The 24,964-nt window shown below is 51.9% G+C and overlaps 2 protein-coding genes and 1 long non-coding RNA gene across 4 annotated transcripts; 1 reads left to right on the plus strand and 2 right to left on the minus strand.

Annotated features, from left to right (window-relative positions):
• Positions 1 to 1,545: 1,545 nt before the first annotated feature.
• LOC119108403 (exosome complex component RRP43) lies at positions 1,546 to 2,616 on the minus strand. Its single transcript, XM_037231974.1, has 2 exons — positions 2,422 to 2,616; positions 1,546 to 2,039 (listed from the first exon to the last, which is right to left on the minus strand). Exons 1-2 carry the CDS (start codon positions 2,614 to 2,616, stop codon positions 1,773 to 1,775), a joined length of 462 nt encoding a protein of 153 aa, XP_037087869.1. The 3' UTR covers positions 1,546 to 1,772.
• A 5,613-nt stretch (positions 2,617 to 8,229) lies between these two features.
• On the minus strand, positions 8,230 to 13,950 carry LOC119108635 (transmembrane protein 69). Of its 2 annotated transcripts, none has more exons than XM_037232244.1 (2): positions 13,907 to 13,950; positions 8,230 to 9,616 (listed from the first exon to the last, which is right to left on the minus strand). In XM_037232244.1, the coding sequence occupies exon 2, from the start codon at positions 9,610 to 9,612 to the stop codon at positions 8,926 to 8,928; it is 687 nt and encodes a 228-aa protein (XP_037088139.1). In that variant the 5' UTR covers positions 9,613 to 9,616; positions 13,907 to 13,950; the 3' UTR covers positions 8,230 to 8,925. The 2 variants fall into 2 exon arrangements, with proteins under 2 accessions (XP_037088139.1, XP_037088140.1); XM_037232245.1 differs by lacking the exon at positions 13,907 to 13,950 and adding an exon at positions 13,835 to 13,881.
• Positions 13,951 to 15,490: 1,540 nt separating this feature from the next.
• LOC119107128 (uncharacterized) lies at positions 15,491 to 17,317 on the plus strand. Its single transcript, XR_005095201.1, has 3 exons — positions 15,491 to 15,690; positions 16,725 to 16,886; positions 17,230 to 17,317. It is a non-coding gene; the product is annotated as an uncharacterized LOC119107128 (long non-coding RNA).
• Positions 17,318 to 24,964: the final 7,647 nt, after the last annotated feature.

Raw genomic sequence — 24,964 nt, forward strand, 5'->3', positions numbered from 1 at the left:
CATCTGCGACCAGCGGCCGGCGCTGCGCCGTGTTACTATGGCGGGTCTGATTCGTTCTGGGCAGTGGTCGCAGCGCCGTGAGCGTTTGATTTGCTGGATGGACAGCGCCACGGCGGCGTCCGTCGGACTGCCGATTTTTCCACCAGTCGGCAGGCACTGAGTGATCAGTGATCGGTCTTTCACGGCAGACCCACAGCTTAACATGATGCATCATGTTACCGTTGTTCTTCGTTGCTGATGCATTGCGGCATACGTGCGCATGGTGCAGCCATAGTATTTGCCCCCGCGACATCGCACGGATAGAAATGTGTTTCGGACGACGCCATTATCGGCGTTTGTTCTCCAGTGTCATGTCTACCAGGTCGATAAAATAACAATGCTTTTGTCGAGTCGATTGTCTGTGACGTTTATATCTTGTCTGTGTTTCCGTGTCAGATGCCATCTATTGCGCGCTGGAAACCGTTCCTAACAAAATATTAAGAAAAGAAGAAAGTCAGAAATGAGTGAGAAGTTGTTTTTGAGCGTCAAGCAGATCTGTGTCAGACAGGACAGGTAACAGACAGATAAGTCTGCAAAATGTCGTACTTGCTGTAAAACAATATTGCATGCTGTCGACCTTATTTGTGCCTGTCCACGTCTGTCATCTAGAAGCTACTTTACGTAAATGATTGCCGAAATTTGGGCAGGGAAGCGGCCAGCAGGTGTCGTTTATGTTGTGGCAGTTCCGTTGCTACCATTCTGATTGGCTTGGTTCCATGAACGTCTGCGACCGCAGGCAAGCTATGACAACCACGTAAAAATGGCGGGGAATCCGGTTGGCTGGTTGCGCAAAATGTACGGCTCCGGGCAGGACGAGCATGGCATCACGTAAGTGGCGTTCAGTGACATGTGAGAACTATCCTATTATCCTGGATAATAGGATAGACGTCTTACCTGCACCGTCTTAATGCAGCATCTTAATGCCTACGTTAGATTTTGTGGATCTGGGATGTGGACGATGTCGTTCTTGCAGTATTCACCCTCAGCGCTTGTTACTGCAGTTTTGCGAGGGGGGGGGGTGGCATGAAACTACGCGTGCCTGCAGCACGCGCAGTTTTATGCGATTTTTTCATGCGGTTTCTTCGTTTTCAGTGATTTGCTATCACATTGCCTCCCCTTCTGACTTCCTGCGTACGCTACAGCTTTCAACCATAAGAAAAACGGATGTGTACTAGTGAAGTAGATGCCGTCGAGTGTGAGATCCGGGTCCGAACTCCGGTTGCGCCATGGCCCCCGACGCTAATATAATATGGCCTCTACAGTCACTGCGCTCCATAAAAGGGTGCGCGACGACGTGCGACGCGCTCTTGCAAAAGCGTGAACAACACTACTGTTCTCCACGTAGACTTCCTGAGTATCAGAAAGACAGGCAAATGGCATGAAAAGAGGCCATCAGTTCCGAAACAACTGCTGGGTCGTACAAAGCTTTACGGGCAATCAGACTTGTAGCGAGAGCGCACGCTTCCCCAAGGAGTCATGCAGTGCACCAGACAGCAAACAGGATGTTCGTGTATTTGTTTAGCCCTTGTTTAGCGATCAAAACAACGGAGCACACACGTTGAATAACACAATAGTAACCTGTACTTTGCAAAACATACTGATGATGATGACTTGTGTTGCTCACGTCGGCCGGCGACCACCCGGCGCAGCAACAGGTGGTTGGCCATCTAGCGGACAAATCCACAGCCCGTTCAACAATCTCACCCGCATCATATACACGCCAGGTCCGCATGTTAGTCGACGACCCCGCCCTCCGCGGCCGCATCAGCCGACACGTCCAGCAGTTTCTTCAGCTCGAGGGTGCGTCGCTTGCTGAGCGCGATGCACTGGTCCATGGCCTGCTCGGAGAGTGCGTGTCCGCCCGCCTTGTGCAGCAGCAGCAGGTTGTCGCCGGCCCAGGCGACGGTGACGGCGGCGGCGCAGAGGGCCTCCTCCTCGCCGGCCGGGTCCAGCACCAGCGTGTCACCGTCGAACAGAGCCAGCGTGGCGGCCAGCGGCAGCGGGCCGAGCGGCAGCGGCGCCCGCTCGGCGGGTGCCACGCGCAGCCGCTCGGCCGGCGCGTCCCACCAGGCGCGCGGCAGCCGCAGGTCGGCCAGCGCCGCGGACAGCGCCATCAGCGCCACGTCCAGCACGTTTCCGTCGTGACTGAGGCACACCAGGTCACAGTAGAGCACCCAGACGGGCGCGACCGGGCTCGATGCACAGCCGCCGCCGGTCGAGCGCGACCGAGTTGTCGAGCAGCTGCAGCAGCTGGCTGCTGGCCGTCTGCGCCGCCTCGGCCGGCGGCCCCGGTCGGAACCGGTGGTGGCAGAGCGCCGGCAGCTCCAGGGTGGGCACCACCCAGCCGGCGTCCTGCGGCGCGTCCACGGCCGGCACGCACACCTCGGCCTTGATACCACACAGCACGGCCGTGTGACCGGCCCGGCAGTACGCCGAGCCGTCGGCTGTGCCGACGCCGCCGCGGTTCAACACCGTTGGCCGCGCCTCATCCAGGCGCCGCCCGTCTGGCCGTTCCTGACACTCCAGGTACAGCTTGTACAAGGACTCCGGCTGGATCGCGCGCATGTCCGACGCCATTGTTGAATGCCCTGTGCTCAGGCAGTTGATCTGACAGAAGAGTACAGCTTTGTTAAGAGCAATTGCTGAGTTGTGCATAGATTTAAGAAACAGAGCAAAACTTTCATCAAATGCACCTTCATACTGATGAAGCCTGCTTCTACCAATGAACAAGAGGCTGGTGTCCTATACATTCCGCTCCCTGTTTGTATCTGCCTACTCATTATTTATCCCAAAATAAACAAACCTGACCAAAAGCAACCAAAAACAATGCATTATTTATAAAAAACTAAACTGCCAACCTTAATGAAATTTATGGGGCTCTGCCTACATTTTGTATTTTCAGCTACCAGCATGCTTGCACATAAGTCCCAAAATCATCAGAAAGCAGTTGTGGTATATGTCATGACTTACGTCATGCACCATATACTACTTCTACATAGTACAAGACATATATGCCACTCTAGCAGGTGGTATGACCAAAATCACTGGCTCAAAATTAGTCATCCACATGCTTGCAAAGTTGTCATTTACCAGCTAAAAAAGCCAGTTGATAAACTAGTTTTTGAGATCATCTATAAGGAGGTAATGCACTTTCCCAGTTGGTGAGCTTGCCTTCTTGACTGATGTCCAGGTGTATGTTTCAGCATTAAACAGGTAACCAATGCTCAGGTATATATCTTACCAGGTATCATTTGACTGCCAGATTACAGGTGGAGTTCAAATGCTCCATCATGAGAAGTTCATGTGTTGTATTAATTTAGTTGCAAACACCTTGCTTCAGTTTTGTTCTGCATCAATTTTTAAGTAGTTCTGTCCTCAACTGGACTGTACCTAATCTCTAGCTCTTTTGCATTGCCCCTAACTCACCATCAGAGGAGAAGGTTGAAGCAACAATTTCAGTGTTTTTTATGTCAACCTAATTTCAAACTTAATGTGTGACTGAATGCCAAAATTGACTTCAACTGTACTAAAACCTTTACACAATATACCCTGTCCAAAAGTCTCACTGATGTGTCATTTGTCTTCAACTGGATTAAATATACATTTATTGTCTTATCCATAGCACCACAACACAACTAAAACAATCCACACCTATGCCAGCTTAACTGATAGAATGCCCAGGGACAGCATTGCATTTGCAGCACTTTATTTAAATTTATGGGAGCATACAGTCTAATTTATAGATTTTCGCTTAGCGAGCCTCACAAGATGTCACCTCACATCTACCAGCACTGAACATTGCCTAGGTGCGGAGCTGCCAATATTGGCCTGAGGAGGTAAAATTACTCTCCAAGTGCACATCTCTCACATTGCAGGTTTCCAAAAAACGGGTTCAAATCAAACGATTTTCTTGAAAACTGGACGATAGCTTATTCCAAGTATGCTGCTTCAGAAGACTACGCCACTCACCCCATCAGCCCGATCATGCACTGCCTAGAGCCTACCTACGGTTCGCCAATTACCGCCGAGGCTGTTGACAAATGCGGAGCGCCGCACGTGGCTCGTGCATACACGTGCCAGCTGTTGATGACGTAATTGCCAAGCAAACTGGGTTTCTCAATGCGTTCTTGTGAATATTCAGTACGAATTCTTACAACAGGGGAACGGTGTGTAGTACCGATTCGCACTTAAGGCCGCGGCGCTTAGCACGCGTAGATACTTAGCAGCGCAGGCGGGCAACCCAAGGCCCAAACAGTGCAAACGCGGTTGCGGATTGGTGAACCTCTTGAATTTTTACTTGTTCGGTGGAAGTAGAAAACCTTCTCCATTTTGGGAATCCAACTCCCATTTGATGGCGAGTTGCTCCTAGGACGCGGCAAGGTTGGTCGGTTGCTGACTGATACGGGGTCCCCATGATTGCGGGGGCCCCGACCGATGCAAATCTCGAATCCCGGCGTCGTACCTTCTTAGGGAATGTGCCCCAGAACTCATATGAATGCGGAGCCGACTGTGCCGAGTGTTTTTCTGGCCAAAGTGGGGCAGTGCATTGCCCAAGGGGTCTCCTTTCGGTGGAAGAGACGCTCTGACTAACATTTGAGGCATTGACGCTATCTCAACGACCCTATGATCGTTGGGTCCTTAACGTGAACTACAGCTAGCCTTTCGGGATTCCAATCGGCCCTTGATCTGAAGTCCCGAAGGCCCTTCAGACCGCTCTTTGCCTCAGTTCGTACCACTCGAACACGGCCACCAAGCCGACTCAGGGGTACTTGCCGACACAGGGCCCCTTGTTGGTTACTGTCGGCCCCCGACCGACAAGCGGCCCCGCGTTATTCCAGAAACCCTGGTCAATGCAGATGACGGACGCCGGGCTCATTCCTGCCCGAGAAATGAGGCCCAATCGGGGCTCCAGAGCTGCAAGGATCAGCCCTTGGGCTCAACCAGACGTTCGGTGTGGCAGTCTTTGGTGGCAATAGAAGTCCGCACTGTGTCAGGGGTTCTCGATCGGCGCAAGTTGCCCTCTGAACGACATCCGAGGTCACGGTTCTACGGACCGGATCTTTAATGTGACTCACTTGAGGCCCCACGATCCCCTCGAGCCCTTCAACCTTCTAATCGGGTCCTTGATCCTAGGTCCCAAAAAGTCCATCGGGACCCTGTTTGGGCTCCCTCGGACATTGCTGTTGGGTCATTGGTCCCCTTTCTAACACAGGACTCCTGTTAGGCACTGTAGGCCCTGGCCGTCTCAGGAAGCCCTTATCGGCTCAGGGGCCTTGACCAATGTAAATCACGGGCGTCCAACCACGACAAGCACGGCCTTGTCCATGCTTGGGAAATGGGCCCTCAGGCCCTGACCGACACGGAGACAACTATTCGGTTCTGCCGATGCTTGACCGGCATAGAGACCGTCATCGGCTCAGGGGATCCCAGTCGGCGCAAACATAACGTTATCTCGTCGATGACCAGCGCCCCGCGTCGGCCGATACCAGGAGACACTAAGGTACACCAACCTGTCCTGCATCGCGATGCACCTGTCAGTGCATTGCGGTTCAATGTTACGCACACTTGCTCCGCCTGCCGCACGGCATGGATGTGCGGATCCGGAAGAGTTCGTTTAGTGTTCACCGCAGAACAACTCCGGCACGGTGCACCAGGAACGGAACGATAAGGTCAATGCACCTGTCAACCATGCATTTTACTCGAAGAAACGTTAATCGAACTGAACCGGTTACTTTCTACTCTAAACACTGACACCCGCCTTGGAGTGCGCTAGACCGATCAGGCAATGCCGGAAGCACATTTCATACAGATCAAAACGCAGGGTGCAGACAATTAGAAACGCATAAGGGAATCCCCCTCCCCTGTAAAGGCCGCAGATCCCGCTCTCTGGCCCGTCCCAAGAACCTTTCCCAGAGAGGTCGCGGTGCGGACTGCCCGGAAAAGCCGAGCTCCACGGTTTACATTGGATTTGCGCTGAAATGGCACAAGCTTTTCCACCGCGCATGCGTACCACCCCGCTATAGCACCTGGAACACCTGATTCGGAGTTTCCTCATCGCTCGCCGGCCGGTATCGGCTTCCCGTACCGGAGCGCTGACAGCCAGCCCCGATGCCTAACGAAGAGGTCCGGACCAGCTGGGCCTTCCTGTGCCTTGGTGCCGTATGCACAGCTGGGAGCGCGCCATACTTTGTCGTGTAGCACTAATGTAGCGTTAAGTTTTTGCAGCATAAGTAATGCCATGTACAAGTAATGGCTGTATGAGTGTTTGCAGCAGGAGTGATGACGAGGACAAGTTTGTGTGGCTACTTTTTGCCGTGTAGCACTGTTGGCAGTAAAGCAATGCATAACTTCTGAGCAGGAGTTTTTCTTGCAGCACTAATGCCGTGAAATCGTGCACTCCGGCTGCCATTCTGGGGGCCACGTATTAACCATAATATTGTTAAAGGGAGTTTCACACCCTTTTCGTACTTTTCACTTATTGTTACATCAGACGTGTACGATCTGATCGACAATGCCAGCTTCCTCAAAGTCCCTCTGGAAAGCTCAGAAGTTCGGTTTGGAACAGCCGACCCCGCGGGAGAGGTCTCATTTTTACTCCCTGCTCACCACTATGAAAGTAATTCACCTAACTTGCCCTATGTAAGTTAAAGTAATTCACCTAACCAGCGTATGTGTTCAATAATACTTGCAATGCACTAGTGCGTCGAGATATTTGTGTAATGAAGGCTATGAAACCTTGAAACAAAACTGTATAGTAAGGCTTTGATTTTTCCCCTATCAGAGGGGAAAACAAAGGAGGATTTTGGGAGGATTTCTCAATTTTGATTTCCCCCTAGTGTCTACCACAATGGCTCTTTTCGAGGCGCACTCCGGCTTCTTTTTATTTGCATCGGGTGCACATGCCTGTTGTCAGGACTACGGTGGTCGCGAGTGCAGGGAGGAAGCGCTGTGCCGTTGCAAAGCGTTGACAGCGCATTTTGGACACGAAAATAACTAAGGCCTTATTATGTTTTCACGCTGCTGCAGTGACACTTCCCAGTGTTATCAGCAGACGTAAGTAGTCCTGAGGTTTCACAGTATGTTTCTGAAATATGTCCCGCAGGTAGAACACTCCCTTCAAAGGGCCCGACGCCACCGAGATTCGAGCCCGGGCCCATTGCGTGAGATCCTGATGGGTTCCCCAACCGGCTATTGCACCATCGAACACATCGGTCGACAACTTTTTGACTTGGAGTGGATGGAAGCGATTTATTGACCGTATCATAGGCATATCCGATACCGCCTACACTTTTGCACCCGCAGCTCCGGCTATTTAATACCAAATTTCTATTGAACGATTTAGAATCAAATTGACCCGTTTAGGAGGTGGCCCGGAAGTATGTTTCGTGTGAGCAAGCTCCTGATTTACGACATGAACGAATTATAATTTACGTATCGGGAATCGGTGCTGGAATTTGGTAGTGAAGCTCGACAAGTAAAAGTAGAATCTCTATTTTTGTGTTACAGTCGCTGCTTAGCCAGCTGCACTTGGCTGAGCATATCACAGCTTCCATTTTCCTCGTTCCTTTTAACTGTAAAGCAGCCTTGTAGAAACCTTGTTCAAATCTGGTACAATACTGAGCTTCGATTTTCAACGTCTTCAGCCTTAAGTGCCTTGTCTTTTGGCGCCAGCAGGTTGGGAACCAAACTCACCATTGGGGGAAGGGGGGGGGGGAAATTGGACAAGGAGGCAGTGGCCGAACTCTAAAAAAAATCTCTACCCGTGGCTTCGTCACTCATCCACAGAAAATCGCCCGGTTCAATGATGCATAGTGCCTATTTCCCTTCAAATGGCGCCTGTTTTCGTGTAAAATTTGAAAAACAACAAGGAACATACGGTCAATGTCTTATTCTCAAATGGCAACCAATTCGCTGTACGAGCGGGAGCCGCAGGCGGTGTGCGTTTGGGTGGGGGGGGGGGGGATGGAGGGTAACCCAGTCAACATGAATGTCTATCGAGCATCACACGCCGCGAAGCTGCGCAACTGCATTCCGAAAGTGAGCGCGCCATGTCATCGCACCTTTCCTGCGCAACCGAACGCGTCACGCTATGTTTATTCCGAAAGGCGCACACGGATGTTGCTGTGTCGACTCAGACCTCAATGCTCGCGTCGCACATTTATTCGGTTCGATTCGTCCATCTGTTACTGCGTGTTCTAGCTACGGCTTGCGCACAATGTCGTCGATTTTAAACTTGAACAAAAAGTTAGTTGTTCTCGAACGTAAACAAAAAGTTCAAGGCGAATAGCGGTGTTGAGATGTAGTACAGATAGCAGATTGAAGCTCAATCCTGGCACAAATGGCTGACATATCTGTCGTGACCTCTGGAGACACCAGGCGGAAACGTCCAAATTACGCCTGCAATAGGGCGCAAAAAAACAATGCATGATAGCGATAACTCTCCAGGAGATGTGCCAGATTCACATCATCCGTTTCACCACACCACAGCGCATGCAAGGGTCTCGTCGAAGGCCTTTGAGCCAAGACTATTCCGAAAACTGGCACGCACAGCCAATGAAAGATGCGGTACACAGCCTCTAAGCCGCTGGATCAGACGGAGCCACTGGCTCGCTTGGCTGGCTGGGCTAGCTGCGGTTATTTGGCTGAATTGGCCAGCCGAGCTGACTTGGCCAGCTGAGCTGACTCGGCCAGCCGAGTTGACTTGGCATTCCGAGCGGACTTGGCCAGCCGAGCTGACTTGGCTAGCTGAGCTGACTTGGCCAGCTGAGTCGGCTGTGCTTGCTTCGCCCGCTGGGTCAGCTGAGACTGCTTGTCTGGCTATACTGGCTGAGTTTATTTGACTGGTTGGGCCAGTTAGGCTCACTTGGCTGGCGGAGTTGACCAGGCTTACACCGCTGGCTTCGCTGGTTCAGCTGGTTGGGTGGGGTGCGCCGGCTTCTCGCAGCTGGGGCCCTGCAGGAACCACTTGCACATGAGCGCCGTCCACAGCGCGAGGATAGCGCCCAAGCTGAGGCAGAAGCGCAGCGCCTTGTACCAGGCCGGGTAGCCATACAGCGTGATGTCCCAGTAGGCAGCCACGGCCAGGCCGGAGATGAGCAGGAGGCCGCCGGCGCTGGGCGATGCCAGCAGGCCAGCCCACGCTACCAGCGACGGCGCGACGCTCTGGCCCAGGTTGGCCCAGCTGGGCGGCTGGGGCGAGCCGTCCGGCAGCGTCAGGCCCCAGCGCACGCCGCCCAGGAACGACAAGATACAGGCGCCGTACGCCAGCTGGGCGTGCAGCAGCTCCGGATTGAAGGTGCCGGCGCGCAGCATCAGCACGGGCGCGGCGGCAAATGGCACCAGGCCGGCGACACCCAGCAGCAGCGCCGGCCGTGGCGAGGCGCTCAGCTGGCGCATGTCCTCTATGAGGGCCAGCGCACGTGGGCCCGCCGCTGCCGCGGTCGCCGTCGCGGAGGTGGCCACCGGCCGAGCCAGGCGGCCAGACAGCACGGGTGGCAGGCAGCTCAGCACGGCAGCAGGAGGCCGCCGGCCTGGCACGCCGTGCCGAGCCACAAAGCCCAACAGCGCCGACATGGCCCTGGGCGAACCAAACACACATGTGAAACTTGAATAACTGGATACACTTGTGGACAGAGCAGACGTGTGACGGCCCCGATGCCCTGAGGCTTGAAGAGCCCGGAGGGACCAACGCGACCCACAATCAAGGGTCAATTGGAGAGAAGGGCGCACCGGAGTCATCTTCAGGGGCTCCGGAACGTGGGGACGGACTCTCGGATGACAGCCAGAGGACCCTTTGCGTCGATCAGGGACCTCCTGAGGGACTCTATGTTGGCCATGCACCATCAGTACCACACAGTCGGCTCCGTGTCGGTATTGGCCTGAGGGCCCTGAGATATGGGCCAAACAGCGACAACGCCGGGGCCAGCGACTTACACTGGTCAGGGCCCCTGTACCTGTTGGGAGCCCACCGTGTTTGACATGGAGTCCTGTGTTGGCATGGGAACCCCGGCTCGACCAAGGGCAGTATTCAATGAAACCCGATGAGGAACACGGCGGCCCACAAAAACCGACGATCAATAGCCCGATTTGGACGGCGTAAGGGCCCAAAGGGCTGGCTGTAGGTCTCATAAAGGGTCCTAGCACGTTGGTCCGTGACCGTCAGAGGGTGTTTTTGCACCGATATAGGACCCCTGAGACAAGTCGGGCTTTTATGTCGACCAGAGGTAACCAACAACAAACAGTTGGCTCCGTGGTGGTCTAAACCCTGGGACTCACTTCCAACGCAGGGGCAAGGCCACGGTGCACGATTCACATTGTTCTGGGTCCCTCAAATAGTGATCGGGGCCCCAGTGCGGGCCAGGGGCCAACAACAACGTTACAGTGGGTCATGTGTCGGCAACTGGCCCGAGGCCTTCACGGGCTTTGCCTGAGGAGCCAAAAACTGGCTCGAAGGGTCTCTCGAGACCAAATATCAAGGACTCGATTGGGATGCTGAAGGGCGTGAATGGCTGACTGTAGGTCACATTAAGAACTCCCGCCCATAGGGCCGTAATCTGAAATGTCAGAGTGCGGATTGCACCGATTGGGGACCCCCGACATAGTTGGGTCCTCTGTTTTGGCTGGAGATCAACGACACCGAACAGTCGGCTCCGTGCCAGTCTGAGCTCTGGAGGCCCCTATCCCAAGGAGGGACGAGGCCGGGCCCGCGATTCGTACTGGTCGGGGCCGCTGCAACAATGCAGGGCTCCTGTGTCCGTTAGGGGCCCACACTGCCTACCAGAGTATCATGTGCTTACAAGGAGCCTCGAGTCGGCCAGGGGAACACTTGCTGACCAAGAATGGGGAAGGGACCATAAATGGCAGAGGGTTTCTTGCGTTGATTGGGGCCGTCTGACAATGAAAGGAAATCTGATAATATATGGTGAGAACTCACACAGAGACAGTGGAAAGGCCTTGTGTTGGCCATGGCTCCAGTACCGAACGGGCTCTCAAACCCAATACCAGCGATGGACTCGTCGGGCCGAACTGGAGACTATGCCAATCATTGGACCACCTGCGTCGATCCGGAGCCAACGCCACGGTTCTGAAGGTCTCCCGCGTCAGGAAGAGGCCAGTTTGGCATGATGAATCCCTCTAAGGGCCTCCAGATCGACAGGGGAACCCGCCCCGTGTCGCCAGAAAGACAACTCGGGAGGCACCCCGCGCTGGGACAGAAGGGACTTTCAGTCCCTGACTGGGAACGATGATGTGTCCCTAGTGTTCTTCCCAAGGGGTCCCATTGCCCGAAAAAGTACAAGGTCTCATAAGTGTTGAAGAGAGTGGGCCAAAATGAGAAAAAAAGAAAAAAACGGAGTTCAGAAATGAAAAATGCAAACCCATGTTTGCCTGAAAGCGTTCGTTATTTAGCAGAACAGTCTAGTCAAACAAATTCGATCATAAAGTCTTGACCCTGCGTGCTCGCATCTCGGGAGCCCAAATAGTGCTGGTCGGGGCTGCAGCTCCCCTTAAACCGAACGGCGTTGGCCACTGTAACACCAGGCGGCGGGCGCCGTGCGCGCGAGAACGACCGTCGCGAAAGAATGCTTCCGTAGGTGTTTGAGCACAAATCCGTTCCGTCAAACATTAGACTGAGGCGCACTTTACACACGATTTTGAAGTTGACCTCTGGACGGATTAACCGTTACAGCAACACGAGAAAAGAGATTGTACCTTTATGCTTTCACTTCCACCAGAATTCCGTCCGCCCGGTGGCCACCGGTCAATGTTAGCCGCAGGGCCGATGACGGGCGGCCATAAAAACTGCAACACTGGACGTCGAAGGATTTGTTGCTAATGTTTGCAAGTGTGCATATTTAAAACTATGATGCAAAATTTTCTCAACAATTGCTTCTGACTGAACATTGAACATTTGCAGGAAAACATAATTCACTCATGTTAGCACAACTTTGTTTGCCCACTTTAATCAAAAAAACCTTTGCTCACGAGACCCTCCATCTATTGTTAGAACCCAGATCGAGGTTTTTTAAGAGGTCAAGAGACTCATAAGGAGGGTATTTGAGGGTGCAGATCGTGACCTGAGGTCACTAGTTCTAAAATGGCTGATGCAATTGCATATGCTCTATCTGCTGCAACATATTTTGAGAAGATTGGCAGAGTGGTTTCCAAGCTTAATCTTGGCTGCAATATCCCAGAGTGGCCTTCACGATTTTTGAAGGTGTGGGTGGTACACTGAAGTCACCAGTTTAAGAACACCTGGTGAGCCTTCTAAGCCTTCTGATATAGGTTCCGGACAGGTATGGGCCTTCTCGCATTGGTTCCAGACAGGTCGGTTTAGTGACTTCAGAGTTAAGACTTGGTTGCCTGGATGGTGACAAAGGAGTGTTGTCTGTATGTGTTACCAATCTTTGTAATGCTAAGTGATTGCAGAGCTTGACAGTTTCTTCCCTTTTTCCACTAGAAGTCTTTGGCAGCCAGCTTAACCTGTCTGGAACAATATGGCAGAAACAGTTTTGGCCAAATGTTGCCTACTCAGAGTATATGATCACTGAATACTTTTTACTATAACAATTCTCATTATTGCCATTTTTATGGCAATAAGTGCCTGCAGCTGTCACTCTCTGCAGTCATAATTGTAGTTACCTCTTATGGCAAGGCATTTAGATGTCCCTTACATATTCCTGCTTTAAGTTAATTGATGGTCTCTGGTGTCTCATCCAGTGTTTGTTGATGAACAATTCTATATTGCAGTGCAAGGTACCAATGTAGACCATGGCACAAAACATGCTTTATAACTGAAGCTTGTACAGCTTGTTTGACATTTTTTAAAGAGTCTGTTGATTACTTTACTCAAATCACCTTACTCAAATCAGTTCCACTACAGCTGAATGATAATAGACCATATTTTCCTGGCATTCAGCCACAGGTGGCAGGATCTGAATAAGGATAAAAAGGCACCATCCCTGCCTGAATAGCCTTGAAATACTTTTTCCCCTTTCATGTCATTGGGGCTTTACAACCCACTCAGCTGCTGAGGCTTTATGGCATCACCTGCCTCTCACCCTGGCAGGATGGGTGGACACTGCGGGGACTTGAACCCCATACCTCCAGTTTCCCATAGTAGTGATTAGCGCAGGCGCGTTAACCACCATACTACCAGCACCCACTTTTCCCCCTTCGTTAGCTAAATGAACAAGCATATTTCCTAAGGTGTGTAGCTAACAACAGGGACATATGTTCATAAAGTGAGTTGGGGAGAAACAATATGACACGACCAAAACTATCCCCAAAAATTGGATAACGAACAGCTTTCTCCCCAGCTTTGACCCTCTTCTTTCCCAAACTCAGGGGCTGGATTGAAAACTACACCTGTAGCTCAGAAACTACAGAGTTTTAGGCCTTAAGAAGGCAGGGCTGTGAACTTCACCAAATTATCCTTTAAAGGCTATGCCAGCTCAGAACTCCATACAATTATGGAACATTCCCTTTGAAGGCTTATAATCAATGTTATGTATAAATGGGTTGAAAATAAGGAATGACAAACTAAAACAGGTATTTTAAAAGCCAAAATCCCTGCCGTGTCAGCACACTGCAACTGCTGGAATACTTGAGCCCCTGCGTGGCTGAAGAAGAGCTTAATTGATCATTTCGGGCTTATAGAAGTAAGGAATTAGGGGTTTGTCAAGGTACTTTTTGGAAGAAAATGCTCCAAAAAACATTTTCTCACAAAATAGTTTATACACTCGGCAAGCTTTGACTTTGACTGATAATAGCACACGCCCACGCAAGCTTAACGCACCCAACAGAGCTCGGAAGACGGAACCCTCCGATCACCACTTGGGGGCCCTAAACAATGCAAACTGCAACTTACGATAATTGCAACGCATAACACCCGTTCACATCACTCAAGGTCGGCACAGGGCACGCAAATTGGCCTCTTCATAGCTGAATCTGTTGCGCCATTTCTGTCCCACTCTGCCAGGATCACGGAAAAAGACAGCACCGAGAAAGATTCTACATGACGTCACATGGTCTCAGCCAGTATTGCTACGAAAATCACGGCATCGTCGTTCGTTTTTCGTAAAAATGACGTTACTGAATGCTTAAGGTCGTCAGGCAAAAAAGGCGCGGCACGAAAAATATGCCACGATACAACAGACAACGAGGCTATTGGAGCAAAATAAACTCAACGTGAGCCAATTTGTGGCGGTAAGGACAAGTTCTGTTTGCATCGCACCTCGCCCAAGGGCTTGCACAAAAAGCGACCTGCGCTTCTTATCAAACGTTGGCATCTTTGGAACATCCAAATGACTGTTCTTGTAAACATTTTCATCCGCTGTAGTGCGGCGCTCGCGTAACCGTCCCGTGGATGACATACCGCAGGCGGCAGAAATGGTGTGCAGGCGCCGTCCTTTGTGCATGGTGCGGGTCTCGGCTGCACAAGGCACCAAGGCTCGGCTGCTTCGGTGACTTCTCGCCAGATAGCGGATTTGGCTGCCGGCCGCGCTGGCTCTGGAGGCCGCGCCTGGCCGCCGGGCGGTGAGGGAAGTCCGCATCAAGTGTTCCAGGTGCTATGGCTGGGTGGTGCGCGTACGCAGTCAAAGCTCGCAGTAATCCGGTGCAAGCCCTATGTAAGCCGTAGGACTGGGCTGTTCGGGGCACTCCGCACCGTGGCCACTGTGCGGTAAATTCTTGGGGACCGGCCAAAGAAGGTGGAACCCTGCGGCCTTTCCGAAGCTTTCCTTCATGTGGTCACCAGATGCCTGTACTCAGAAATCTGACCGGTGTAAAATGTACGTCGGATACTAGCTCATTAATGAAGGCGAATTCTAAGGCGGGTGTTTGTGTTTGGTATTGGAAAGCAACCTGTTAAAGTTGAGAACCGTTCGAACATGGCAATTGGGTTAATATGCATGTGCAGTGAGCATATCTTTCCCTTCCCGGTACTCTGCGCCGGAGTCGCTCTGCTGTGAACGCTAAAAGAGATCTTCCGAGCCCGCATACCCATACCGTGGGGCATGCGGAACAAGTGTGCGTAGAACTGAGCCATGATGCATTGGTGTGGCGCTAGGTGCAACGTGTATTTCACGGTGACAGCTGGCGCGGCGTGCTGGTCAACAACGTGAGAACTTAACATAAGATGCCGCAGCATGAAAAGGGGTCGAAAGACACCGTAAATTGGTGTTCATTATTTGCGTAAAGACCATATCATACGTAACTTCATTTATGTGATGTGATGTACGAAGGCGTGTTATGTATGTATAGCACAGTGCATGTGGTGCGGTCCAGGACGGGGTCAGCGGCCGTCGCGGAGCCGGCGCCAGCCCGTCCCCACTGAAACCTGACGCCGGGGAGGCGACGGGCGGGGGGACGCCCGGCGCGGCGGCGCCATGCCACGCCCGGGGACAGTGGCGAGAGAGAGCTGGGGAGGGGCGGCGGGCTGCGAACTGTCGAGCGGTGGGGACATTTCGTTCTTGTGTTGGCGAGCTGAGACGGGAAAGACAGTGGGTGGAGAGAGACAGCGATTGTGTGAAGAGACGTAATTGTGTGTGCAAAGACAGTGAATACGAACATTTGAACATCGAACGGTGTTTACTACGGCATGGAGAGACAAGAGCTGAGGTGTGAGCTGCCCTCAGCTTGACCTTGACCGGTGTGAGCTGCCCTCGGCTTGACCTTGACCGGTGTGAGCTGCTCTCAGCTTGACCTCGACCGGTGTGGGCTGCCCTCAGCTTGATCTCGACCGGTGTGAGCTGCTCTCAGCTTGACCTCGACCGGTGTGAGCTGCCCTCAGCTTGACCTCGACCGGTGTGAGCTGCTCTCAGCTTGACCTCGGCCGGTGTGAGCTGCTCTCAGCTTGACCTCGACCGGTGTGAGGTGCCCTCAGCTTGACCTCGTACCGGTTGGGTGCGTGGGATCTATCCGCCGCTGGCTACAGCCTCGCTCCCCACGCCCTTCCAGACTCCTCGGTCACTGCCGGAGGCCCACACTATAATTCGAGGGACTGGGTGCACTGTAATCTTTTCTTCGTTGTCGCTACCACAGCCGCACTCGTCCCGTTTTCCCAGCCTAACTAACGCGCGGCGAATTCCGGCACGCGACGAATGTCGCGCACAATGCGAACATCGCTCAGCACCGCCGATGTCGCGCTTACCGAGGGGGGCGCAATTCGACAATTTGCTTTTGCGCACTCGCGACGAACCTGCACTACTACGTGTCAGCCGCTCGAGGCATGGGAGAGGCTCAGGATGCAAGGAGCTGAAAGCTCATCATATGCCAGGACCAGTACTAACTACCGCTCTACCGCTTTTCCACAAGATCTCTAGCTCTGTTTTCCTATCCATTTCCCGCCTCCTCACTTCTGCATTCTCACTCATTCCTACAGGCTATAACTTTATCTTTACCTCTTTTCCATAGATCTGCGCCCACATGCTCATTCGCTTAGGTATCAGCCTTATTTTCTCGACACGCCCGGTCCGATAATGCGCAATTTTGCAGGCACCTTATGCTCTGCCTAACTCCTGTCTTAAAATATTTGCATACATTCCTCACAACGAAATGATGCGAAGAAGAAAAACCAGGTCGGCCAGTCGACCTGTGGACTGGGCGATCAGTAGGGAGACGGGGGGGGGGGGGGGGCGTGGAGGGATGGGACATGGATGAATGAGTGACCGGTTCTGTACGTTCAGGAGATGGTTGAAAAACATGGAAAAGCAGAGGTGTTGCGAAACATGGAGAAAGGAGGATGCGGTGCGAAAAACAGGGCAAAGTTGTAACGACGACCGTGAGAAGTTCCTGGCAGCCAGCTCCGGTTGCCGTGTTGGCAGACCCGCTTCGCGTCTGTCTCCCAGGTAGCCGTTCGAACGCCCCGCACAGTTGGGTTGGGCAACCCTGTCCGTGTCCAGCTGGACCCTTTGGGCGTCTGGTGGCGGCGGGGACGAATTATTTTCCACAAATCACTTATGTGCTCGTTTTTCTGCAGCTTATATGGACTCGCCGCGTTGAAAGGGGCGTCACTCCTCCTGTCCTTGCTTGCGCCCCCATGTATACTTTAGAGCCATTCTCCAGCCTTTCGTAACGCAGCGCGCCTCTACGTTTCAATCTCATCTCTTGTCCACCCAACGTGTCATCGATCTTTCGCGGCTCAGGAATGACCTGCCGCGGCTGAGGGTTGATGTCTACCCCCTTTTTCAGCTAGCCATTCTTCAGGGGTCACTGGCGGTGCTCGAAAACGTGACTGCCTCACCCCCGGCCTTCCTACCGGCGGCCACCTCGGTCTCTGAAGAGCTGATCAGCCCGCGCGCCATGGCCCTGGCGCCTCGCGCAACTGCTCAGCAGCCTCCAGTGGCGTTCATGCCATGAAAGCCGACGTGTTTTGACATGAATGCACCCTGAGAGGTGTTCTGTACAGTGTCGTGTTGCCATTCCTCTTTGCCATGAATGCTAATTTGTGTACGATATAGATCGTGGCAATCATTTACGGGCGTTAATTTCTGTACCTGTTAACATGGAGAGCACGTGATATTGCTACGACGCACTCATTTTGCACCACTAAACCTTTCCCAGAAAGTAATGTTTGCACGTCTTTTCGTGGTTGCCGGGGCACGAGTTGCCACGAAGGGCTCAAGCGCATACAGTGTTTCACACCGATTTATGATCTACGTTCTTGCGCCCAATTTTATTACGGCCGAGCGCGCACTTATCTTTATCAGGACATCCAACACTCGCCAGGCATAACCGCTCGCCTGATTTACTTTCCTGTTGAGAAACAGGTAGCCGGTTAGCCCGGGAACGGCTGCTTCCGTTCAGTTCAATGTATTGAATACAATACACCAAATGGAGTTAACTGCAAGTAAAAAAGGTCAAAAGATACGGATCGCTGCACTTGGTAGGCGGTCTCACAGGACAGCAAGTGTTCAATTTTTGCGGTAAAGCCAAAACATGAAGTTGGCAATCATAAGACGTCATGCAGATAAAACTCAGAACTTGATGACAGGCTTTCCTCACGTGTAACGCATGACACACTTGAAAGGGCTCCCTTGTTTCTAAGCGGAGTCGTCAACAAAGAGCAAAATCTACGCGCGCAGTTCCCAACGACTTCTTAGACTTTGGATAGTTAAAGTTCGTTTGCAATCGCCCTCCTAGTACAAGCATGGCGTCTCGCTCTCGCTTGTTGGTGTTTTTCTATGCATCGAGTACCGCCGCGCCCTTTGGCTGCGGCCCGGATTCATGCTGCCCGCCCTGCGGGACTCTTTAGAGCTCAGAATCTGGATAAGCTGATGGAAGTTCGCGGTGGTCAGCTATTTCAACGGTGGTTAGTTGTTTCAGTGTCTCATTGAAACGGTCTCACATCTGATGCCACACAGTCAACGCACTTTTGCTTCTCTAACCCCTCTTTTGCTCCTCTTCTGCTTTATAATGTTTCAAAACGTTTGTCCGGGTTTTCAGCTGATGAGAAATATTATCACTCGCGATACGTGCTCCATCCCGAATGGAATTTGAAATAATCATACGCCCGCCGGTCTCAAGAAGATAACAATACAGGGCGATGTTCGTGATGAATGTTACCACCAGATGACGGCGCTCTCCGATCGACAAGAAGGCCTCACACATTCCTTACAGCAGCAGACGCTGAATTTTTATGAACATCCTCCGAAAGGGGTATCTCGGCGTTTGCCGACGCATCACTTTATACGCATTTTCCAAGGAATTGATTTACGTTATCACTTCTTGAGGCATTTAATTAAAATTCTTGCATACACATGTGGCAGCTGTGTATAGCACACTATCTTTGAACGTGCGGATGAGATTTTAACCGCAAGGCTGAGAGCACGCTATTCATTTACATCTCAGAAACGACTTATCCTCTGGAGATACAGTAACACCACCATGATTTTATGATGATTGGACATGATATTTAATTATTTCATCGTATCTGATGCTTGTCTCAATTTCTACAAAAGTGGAACATTTCCCTTAGTACAGATAAGGTCACTAACTTGATATGAGCACCAGTGGCTCTTGGTTATCAGATGCATGGTGAGGAAATATAAGGGCACTTCGAACACCAATCCGGAGTTGGGCGTTGCTTGACCTTAAATGACCCAAATGTCGCAATCAAGGGGTCGTCAAAAATTGTCAAAGAAGTGCTTTGTTAGACTCCTATTTGCCTCTTGAATTTGGTGTCTCTAGGTCTGTTAGTTTTTTGTTCAGCTCCCAGAGTCCGCTTAACCCCCCGCTCCCCCCCCCCCCCTTTCAACACGGCGCAGTGCATTCAATGAGTCACTTAGCCGCGCGTTACGCCATGCTATCATATCAGCTATTTTATATTTCGCCTTTTTGGCATAACTGTATTTCGCTGATTCCACTTTTTGACGCATCGGCTTTTCACATTTCGCCATTTCACAGTTGCCATTTCGCAGTTTACGAACAGGTATTCGCCAAATTGGCTTTCCGACTTTTGACCTTGAGCCGAGATTATCTGTGTTACGGGTGCCGCAGGTGATGGGATATGTGCAGGGGGCGTGGGAACTATATTCAATTGGAACGGGGGAGGTGGACTCCAAAATCCGAATGCCCCCTAGAATGAAAAAGGGGGGCCTCGCACAAACTTGAATAGGCCCTCTGCAGGTCAGAATGGGCTCTATGCAGGGCAGAATTCGTCCTAGACAGGTCGGGATGGCCCCTCAGATCAATAATCAAACATTTAAAGATCAGAATGGGCCCTCTACAGGCCAGAATGAGCCATCTATCATTCAGAATGGGGACACTACAGTTAGTAATGGGCAGTGGCGGATCCAGGATTTCGTCAAGGGGGAGCACGCGAATTGTGGCCGCTGCAGTTTTACGGGGCTGTCCCCCCAAAATCATCGTATTCCGCTTATGTACGCTATTTGGCCCACGGAATCACATCTTCCTGTGCACAGCCCAAGAAAACGCGCATGGTGCTTATGCACATACACACATGCACATGCACATAGAGCACGCTTATATTGTATAAGTCGTGGTTAATCCTGTCATTTAGAGGCTACATGTTTCGGAGAAAACAATGCAAAATAAACTTAAAAATGGCCGCTCAATACCATCGACATCAAACACGATAACTCGATTTCAAGGTTATGTACAGCCAGCCGGCTGCCGGTAGTTAGCCGGCTGGTCGATGTGATCAGTTGATGGCTGGTGACTAATAAAGAGTTGCGCTTTAACTGTTATGCACTGTAAAATATTCTAGCATTCCAAATGTGTTAAGACCGTGATACTTCGGCAAAATAAGTGTCACTAATGAAAATGCCTAACAGGAATGACATTTACGACTTCGGCGATGCGTAAAATTACGTTCGGAAACTGCATGTGGAAATTTATCAAAGCATATCCGACTGCTGATTTAAGGCAACGGCTTCAAGGACAATCGCCACAACGTATATCTCGGATTTGTGTACATAAGTAATTTAGTCTGGTCCGTACAAACGAGCAAGAGAAACGCCTCGGCGTTCGTCAGCACACGCCGGGCTTTCGGAAACAGAGTAGGATCCCCTGACTTTATCGCAAGAACCTCCGAGCAATGTGGAGGGCCCCAGAGCGATCAAGAGTGCCCCTGCCGATTAACATTAGGTCTCTGTCAACGGCGTGGACCCTCGGATAAAATACAAAAACAAGACCATTGGTGACGGCATCTGAGCGATCTTGGGGTTCGGCGGAGTTGGGTCAAGGAATCTCCCATCCATAGTTGTAGAGTCCTCGGAGCAGGCGAGGTGGACAAGAGCCGAAGATTGATGTGGTTGGCCCCTGACAGATCGGGAGTGCCCCGGCCAGTTAACATATAGGGTCTCGGCCATACGCAAGACCCTTTGAGCGGACAGGAATAACCCCAGGTCAGTGTTCATGAATGAATGCCCTTGAGCGACCGAGAATGCCTTGGCGCATAAACATATAGGGTCTCGAACGACAGCCCAAGGTCCTTTAGGAATACGTTAAGTGCCCTAGACCACTGTAGCGGGTCCCTATGCGACCAAGAGTGTAGGTAGGCCAACAGGAAGAACCCCGATAAGAGTGAAAGGTCATCCGCAAAGAAGACCAAAGGAAAGGTGTCCCAGATCAATGTAGAGGGCCCTGAGCATCGAGTGTCTCGGTACGTCAACTCACACGGGCTCCAGCAACGGCACGGGGCCCCTCAAGCAAGTCGAAAGAACCCATGACCAATATGAAGGGCCGCTGGGCAACCGGGTGTGCCCGGCAAATGGGGATCCAGTAACAGCGTAGGAAGCCTTTCGGGCAAATACGAAGAATAGCATTGCCCCTGAATACTAGCAGACAGAGCCACAACAGGGCCCTCCGAGCCAATGCAAGAAAGCGAGGGGCAACGTGGAAGGCTCTTTAGTGATCAGGCTAACCCGACAAGTGTACATATAGGGCACTCGGCAACAGTATAGGGCCTCTGGATAGCCTATGGACGTTTAAAATCTCCCAAATCACCACGCTCTCAATCAGCGAAGAACCATTTTGTCTGTTCGTTGGCCTTTCACTTTCGCTTGAGACTATTCTTTGTCTCCTGAGGCCCAAGACAGCCCATTTGATTTCGTCTCAGGTACAACAACTGCGTCTGTTCGGTCGGTCATGGGCCCATTCAAAGACAATTCCGGCACCTTCGGGCCAAAGGGGCACGGGCTCGCATTCGGATCCGCCACCGATACTTGGGCCCAGGCGCGCAGCCAGGGCCTGGGCAAAGGAGGGGCACAGGCTTGACAAACGGCCCTCCGATGGTAAGACGTCCTCCCCCCAAAAAAACAGAAATATAGAAGAATGTGGTCCATTTGTTAATGAGAGTATGCTTTTTATATTTTTGTATTTGACTTCTATAGCTGGGATAGAAGCCAGAAGTTAACGCGAGATCAATTATGTATGAATTTTAGTCAATCAACTAAACGACTGCATGAAATGGATCACCGGCGCTGCATATAGTTACAGTAGTTCAGTGGAATCTTTCTAAACCGATAGAACGCAGAAGCCAGAACCCAACCCCTCATTCACAGTGTTCCGGCACTGACGCAACAACATCCCTGATTGCCACAGGTGGTCCAATATTGGCACATCCTGTTCGGCATAACGGGCCCATGCTGGTATTAGGTGTGAGGGCCCATCATTTGGTACTGGGAGCCATGACGGGCACAGGACCCTGCTATTACCTCAAAGTGAATAATCATCATAGGCTCTCATGTTTCCCTTCATTGTCAGGGAGCCCTACCAATGCAAAAAGCCCCCTGTCATTCGGGGTTCCAGTGCTCAGAACGACACGAGGACTGTTCGGGTGTTGGTGATTTTTGACCGAAACAGGGGAATTATATGCCTCAGGAGTCCCAATCAGTGCAAGAGGCCCTTTAACTAACATTGGAGGTCATGATCCTACGGGAGGAGATCCTTATGCGACATACAGCCAGCCAGTTGGGTCGTTCAGCCTTCCAACTGGGTCCTTGATTTTTGATCTCACGAGACCCTTCAGTCCCTTTTCGGGCCCCCTCAAACACCGCTCCTGGCCGATTCGGGCCACTTGCCACCACACAACCCCTGTTGGGTACTGTGGCACTCGACCGACTCAGGAGGCTCTTATCGTGTCAAGGACTCCGAACATTACAAATGCGAGCCCCAGCCTCGCTCCCGCTTGGGACATGGGTCTCAAGGGCTTAGACGGACATGGAGGCAACTATTTGGCTTCGTGCCCACGCCCCTTATGATAGGGATAAAGAAACCTAGAAAGAGGACCATAAAAGAAGCCCTCTGACTGATATTTCAGGTTCCGGCACTACGGGTGGGGAATCGGGTCCAAATCCAATCGAGCCCTCGATGTTTGATCCCGAGCGGCCATCCGGCCCCTCCTTGTACGTCCTCAAACAACGCTCGTGATCGGCTAGGAGCCACAAGCCGAGACGTGACCCCTTTTTACGCACTGAGGGCCCCTAATCGACACAGGGGCCGACACCACTGTTTCAGGTACCCAGAGCAATGCAAATCGTGGTCCCCGGTCTTGCCGCTTGGGAAATGGCCCGGAGTTTAGACTGGTAGCGAGCCAACTGTTCGGTGTTCGTGGTCTCTGGCAGACATAAACACCCGCATTGTCTTAAGGATCCTCAAACGGTGCAAGAAGACCTCTGACTGATATTTCAGGTAGCGATGCTACGGGCCGTGATTCTGTATGTGGCCTACATCCAGTCCTTAGGACCCCTATGCCCTCCAAGTGGGCCTTTGATATCGATTCCGTTTGGGCCTGATACAGGGGCACCAACCAGAGTCAGTCACTGGCCCCAGCTTTGTAGCTGGTTGGAAAGTGAGCCTTCAGTCCCATATCGATACGGAGCGGACGTTGTGGTGGTGCCTAACCAATGTATATATATATATATATATATATATATATATATATCCATGTCGACTCAGGGTGTCCCTGATCGGCGTTAAGGCCCCACTAACTGCCATCTGAGGGTCCGTTCCCGCAGCCGGGCCCCTGAAAAAGACTCCGACCAGCCCTTGATGCCCTCAGACACGCCAATCAAGCCCTTGGTCGTCGGACCCTGTGGGCCCTCCAGGCTCTTTGGGCCCCCTCAAACACTGCCTCTGGCCGACTTGGTCCCCTTGCCAGCACAGGGCCCCCAGCACAGTTAGGCGCTGCGGGACCCCAACTAATGCAAATTGCTGGCTCCGGCTTTCCCCCGCTTGGGAAATGGGCCCCCAGGCCCACGCCGATACGCAGCCGACTATGCGTAACTGGTGGCATGGAGCCGACTGACCGACATATAGGCCCTTATCAACGCGAGAGCTCCTCAGCAGCGTGCAGGGCCCTCTGGCCGGCATTGGAGCATCAGGCCCTGCGGGTTGGAGCCCCTGAACATGACCTCCGGCCGGTCTTTCGGGCCCTCGAATCGGGCCCTAATCTTAAGTATCGATAGGCCCTTCGGACTTCTAGGAACCTAAGGGAAGGGGTGGCACGTGCCCTTTGTATCCCCCTCCCCCTCCACCTGCGCTGCTGAGTGACTCCTCAGTAAGCCAGTATGCGCCTCCGACAGTCAATTGTAGGCCCTCTTAAGATCAGGACGAGTCCCATACGGATCACAATTGACCCTCTGAATATCAAAATGGGCTCCCGACAGGGCAGAATGCGACCTCTCCGAGTCAGAATGATTTGCTAGACAAAAGTGGGCTCTCTAAAGGCCAGAATGAGGGCCCTCTAATGGTCAGAATGGACCCTCTAAAGGCCAGAATGGACCCTCTAAAGGTCAGAATGGAACCCCCAAAGACCAGACTGAGGCCTCTGCTTACGAAGACCACTCCAGTCAAAAATGGGCCGTCCACAGATCAGAATGAGCCTCTACAGGGCGGAATGGGCTATCTAGTCAATAATGCGCTTTCGACAGGGCAGAACGCGCCCCTCTGCAAGCTTAGAATTGCCCTGCTTTGATCAGAATGGGTCCTAAATAGGCCAGAATGACCCTTAGACAGTTTAAAATTGACTTTGACAGGCTTACATAATACTTCTGCGGTTCAAAATAGGCCATCAGCACGCCGGCATAACCCCCCGCCTATGTTGGGAGTGTTTCCTCGATCTCCACGTCCTTGGATATCTGAAACGTCATAAGTGACATATTTCTGGCGGAGAGCTGCTTTCTGGTCCGGAAACCAGTTAAACATCAAGCAATCTTTTAATCGGGAAAATTCCCAAAACCAATTCCATATCGCATGAAACACATGCACTTTTAGGACCGTAAGCCAAAAATAAAACTGCGTGTTTTTCTGACGTCTTCTCAGTGTTCAGCTATTTGTCCACATGCGCTATGGTAGCAGGTGTAAACACTCCAATCGTGCTCAATGCTACCGTTTTTGGTTTCCTGACATAAATTTCTGCTTGCTCATTGGCCAATACTTGTTCAACGGTAGACATGATTGG

The sequence above is a fragment of the Pollicipes pollicipes genome, unplaced genomic scaffold (genome assembly GCF_011947565.3).
Source record: "Pollicipes pollicipes isolate AB1234 unplaced genomic scaffold, Ppol_2.1 Scaffold_6686;HRSCAF=7923_pilon_pilon_pilon, whole genome shotgun sequence".
NCBI lineage: Eukaryota > Metazoa > Arthropoda > Thecostraca > Pollicipedomorpha > Pollicipedidae > Pollicipes > Pollicipes pollicipes.

What these genes read in the sequence shown, in the direction of transcription:
- LOC119108403 (XM_037231974.1), bottom strand. Translation starts at nt 2,616, where the DNA reads ATGGCGTCGGACATGCGCGCGATCCAGCCGGAGTCCTTGTACAAGCTG. An exon ending in TGTGTGGTATCAAGGCCGAG is followed by an intron (nt 2,040 to 2,421) that starts GTGTGCGTGCCG and finishes CCGCTCGGCCCG; the next exon opens with CTGCCGCTGGCCGCCACGCT.
- LOC119108635 (XM_037232244.1), bottom strand. Translation starts at nt 9,612, where the DNA reads ATGTCGGCGCTGTTGGGCTTTGTGGCTCGGCACGGCGTGCCAGGCCGG.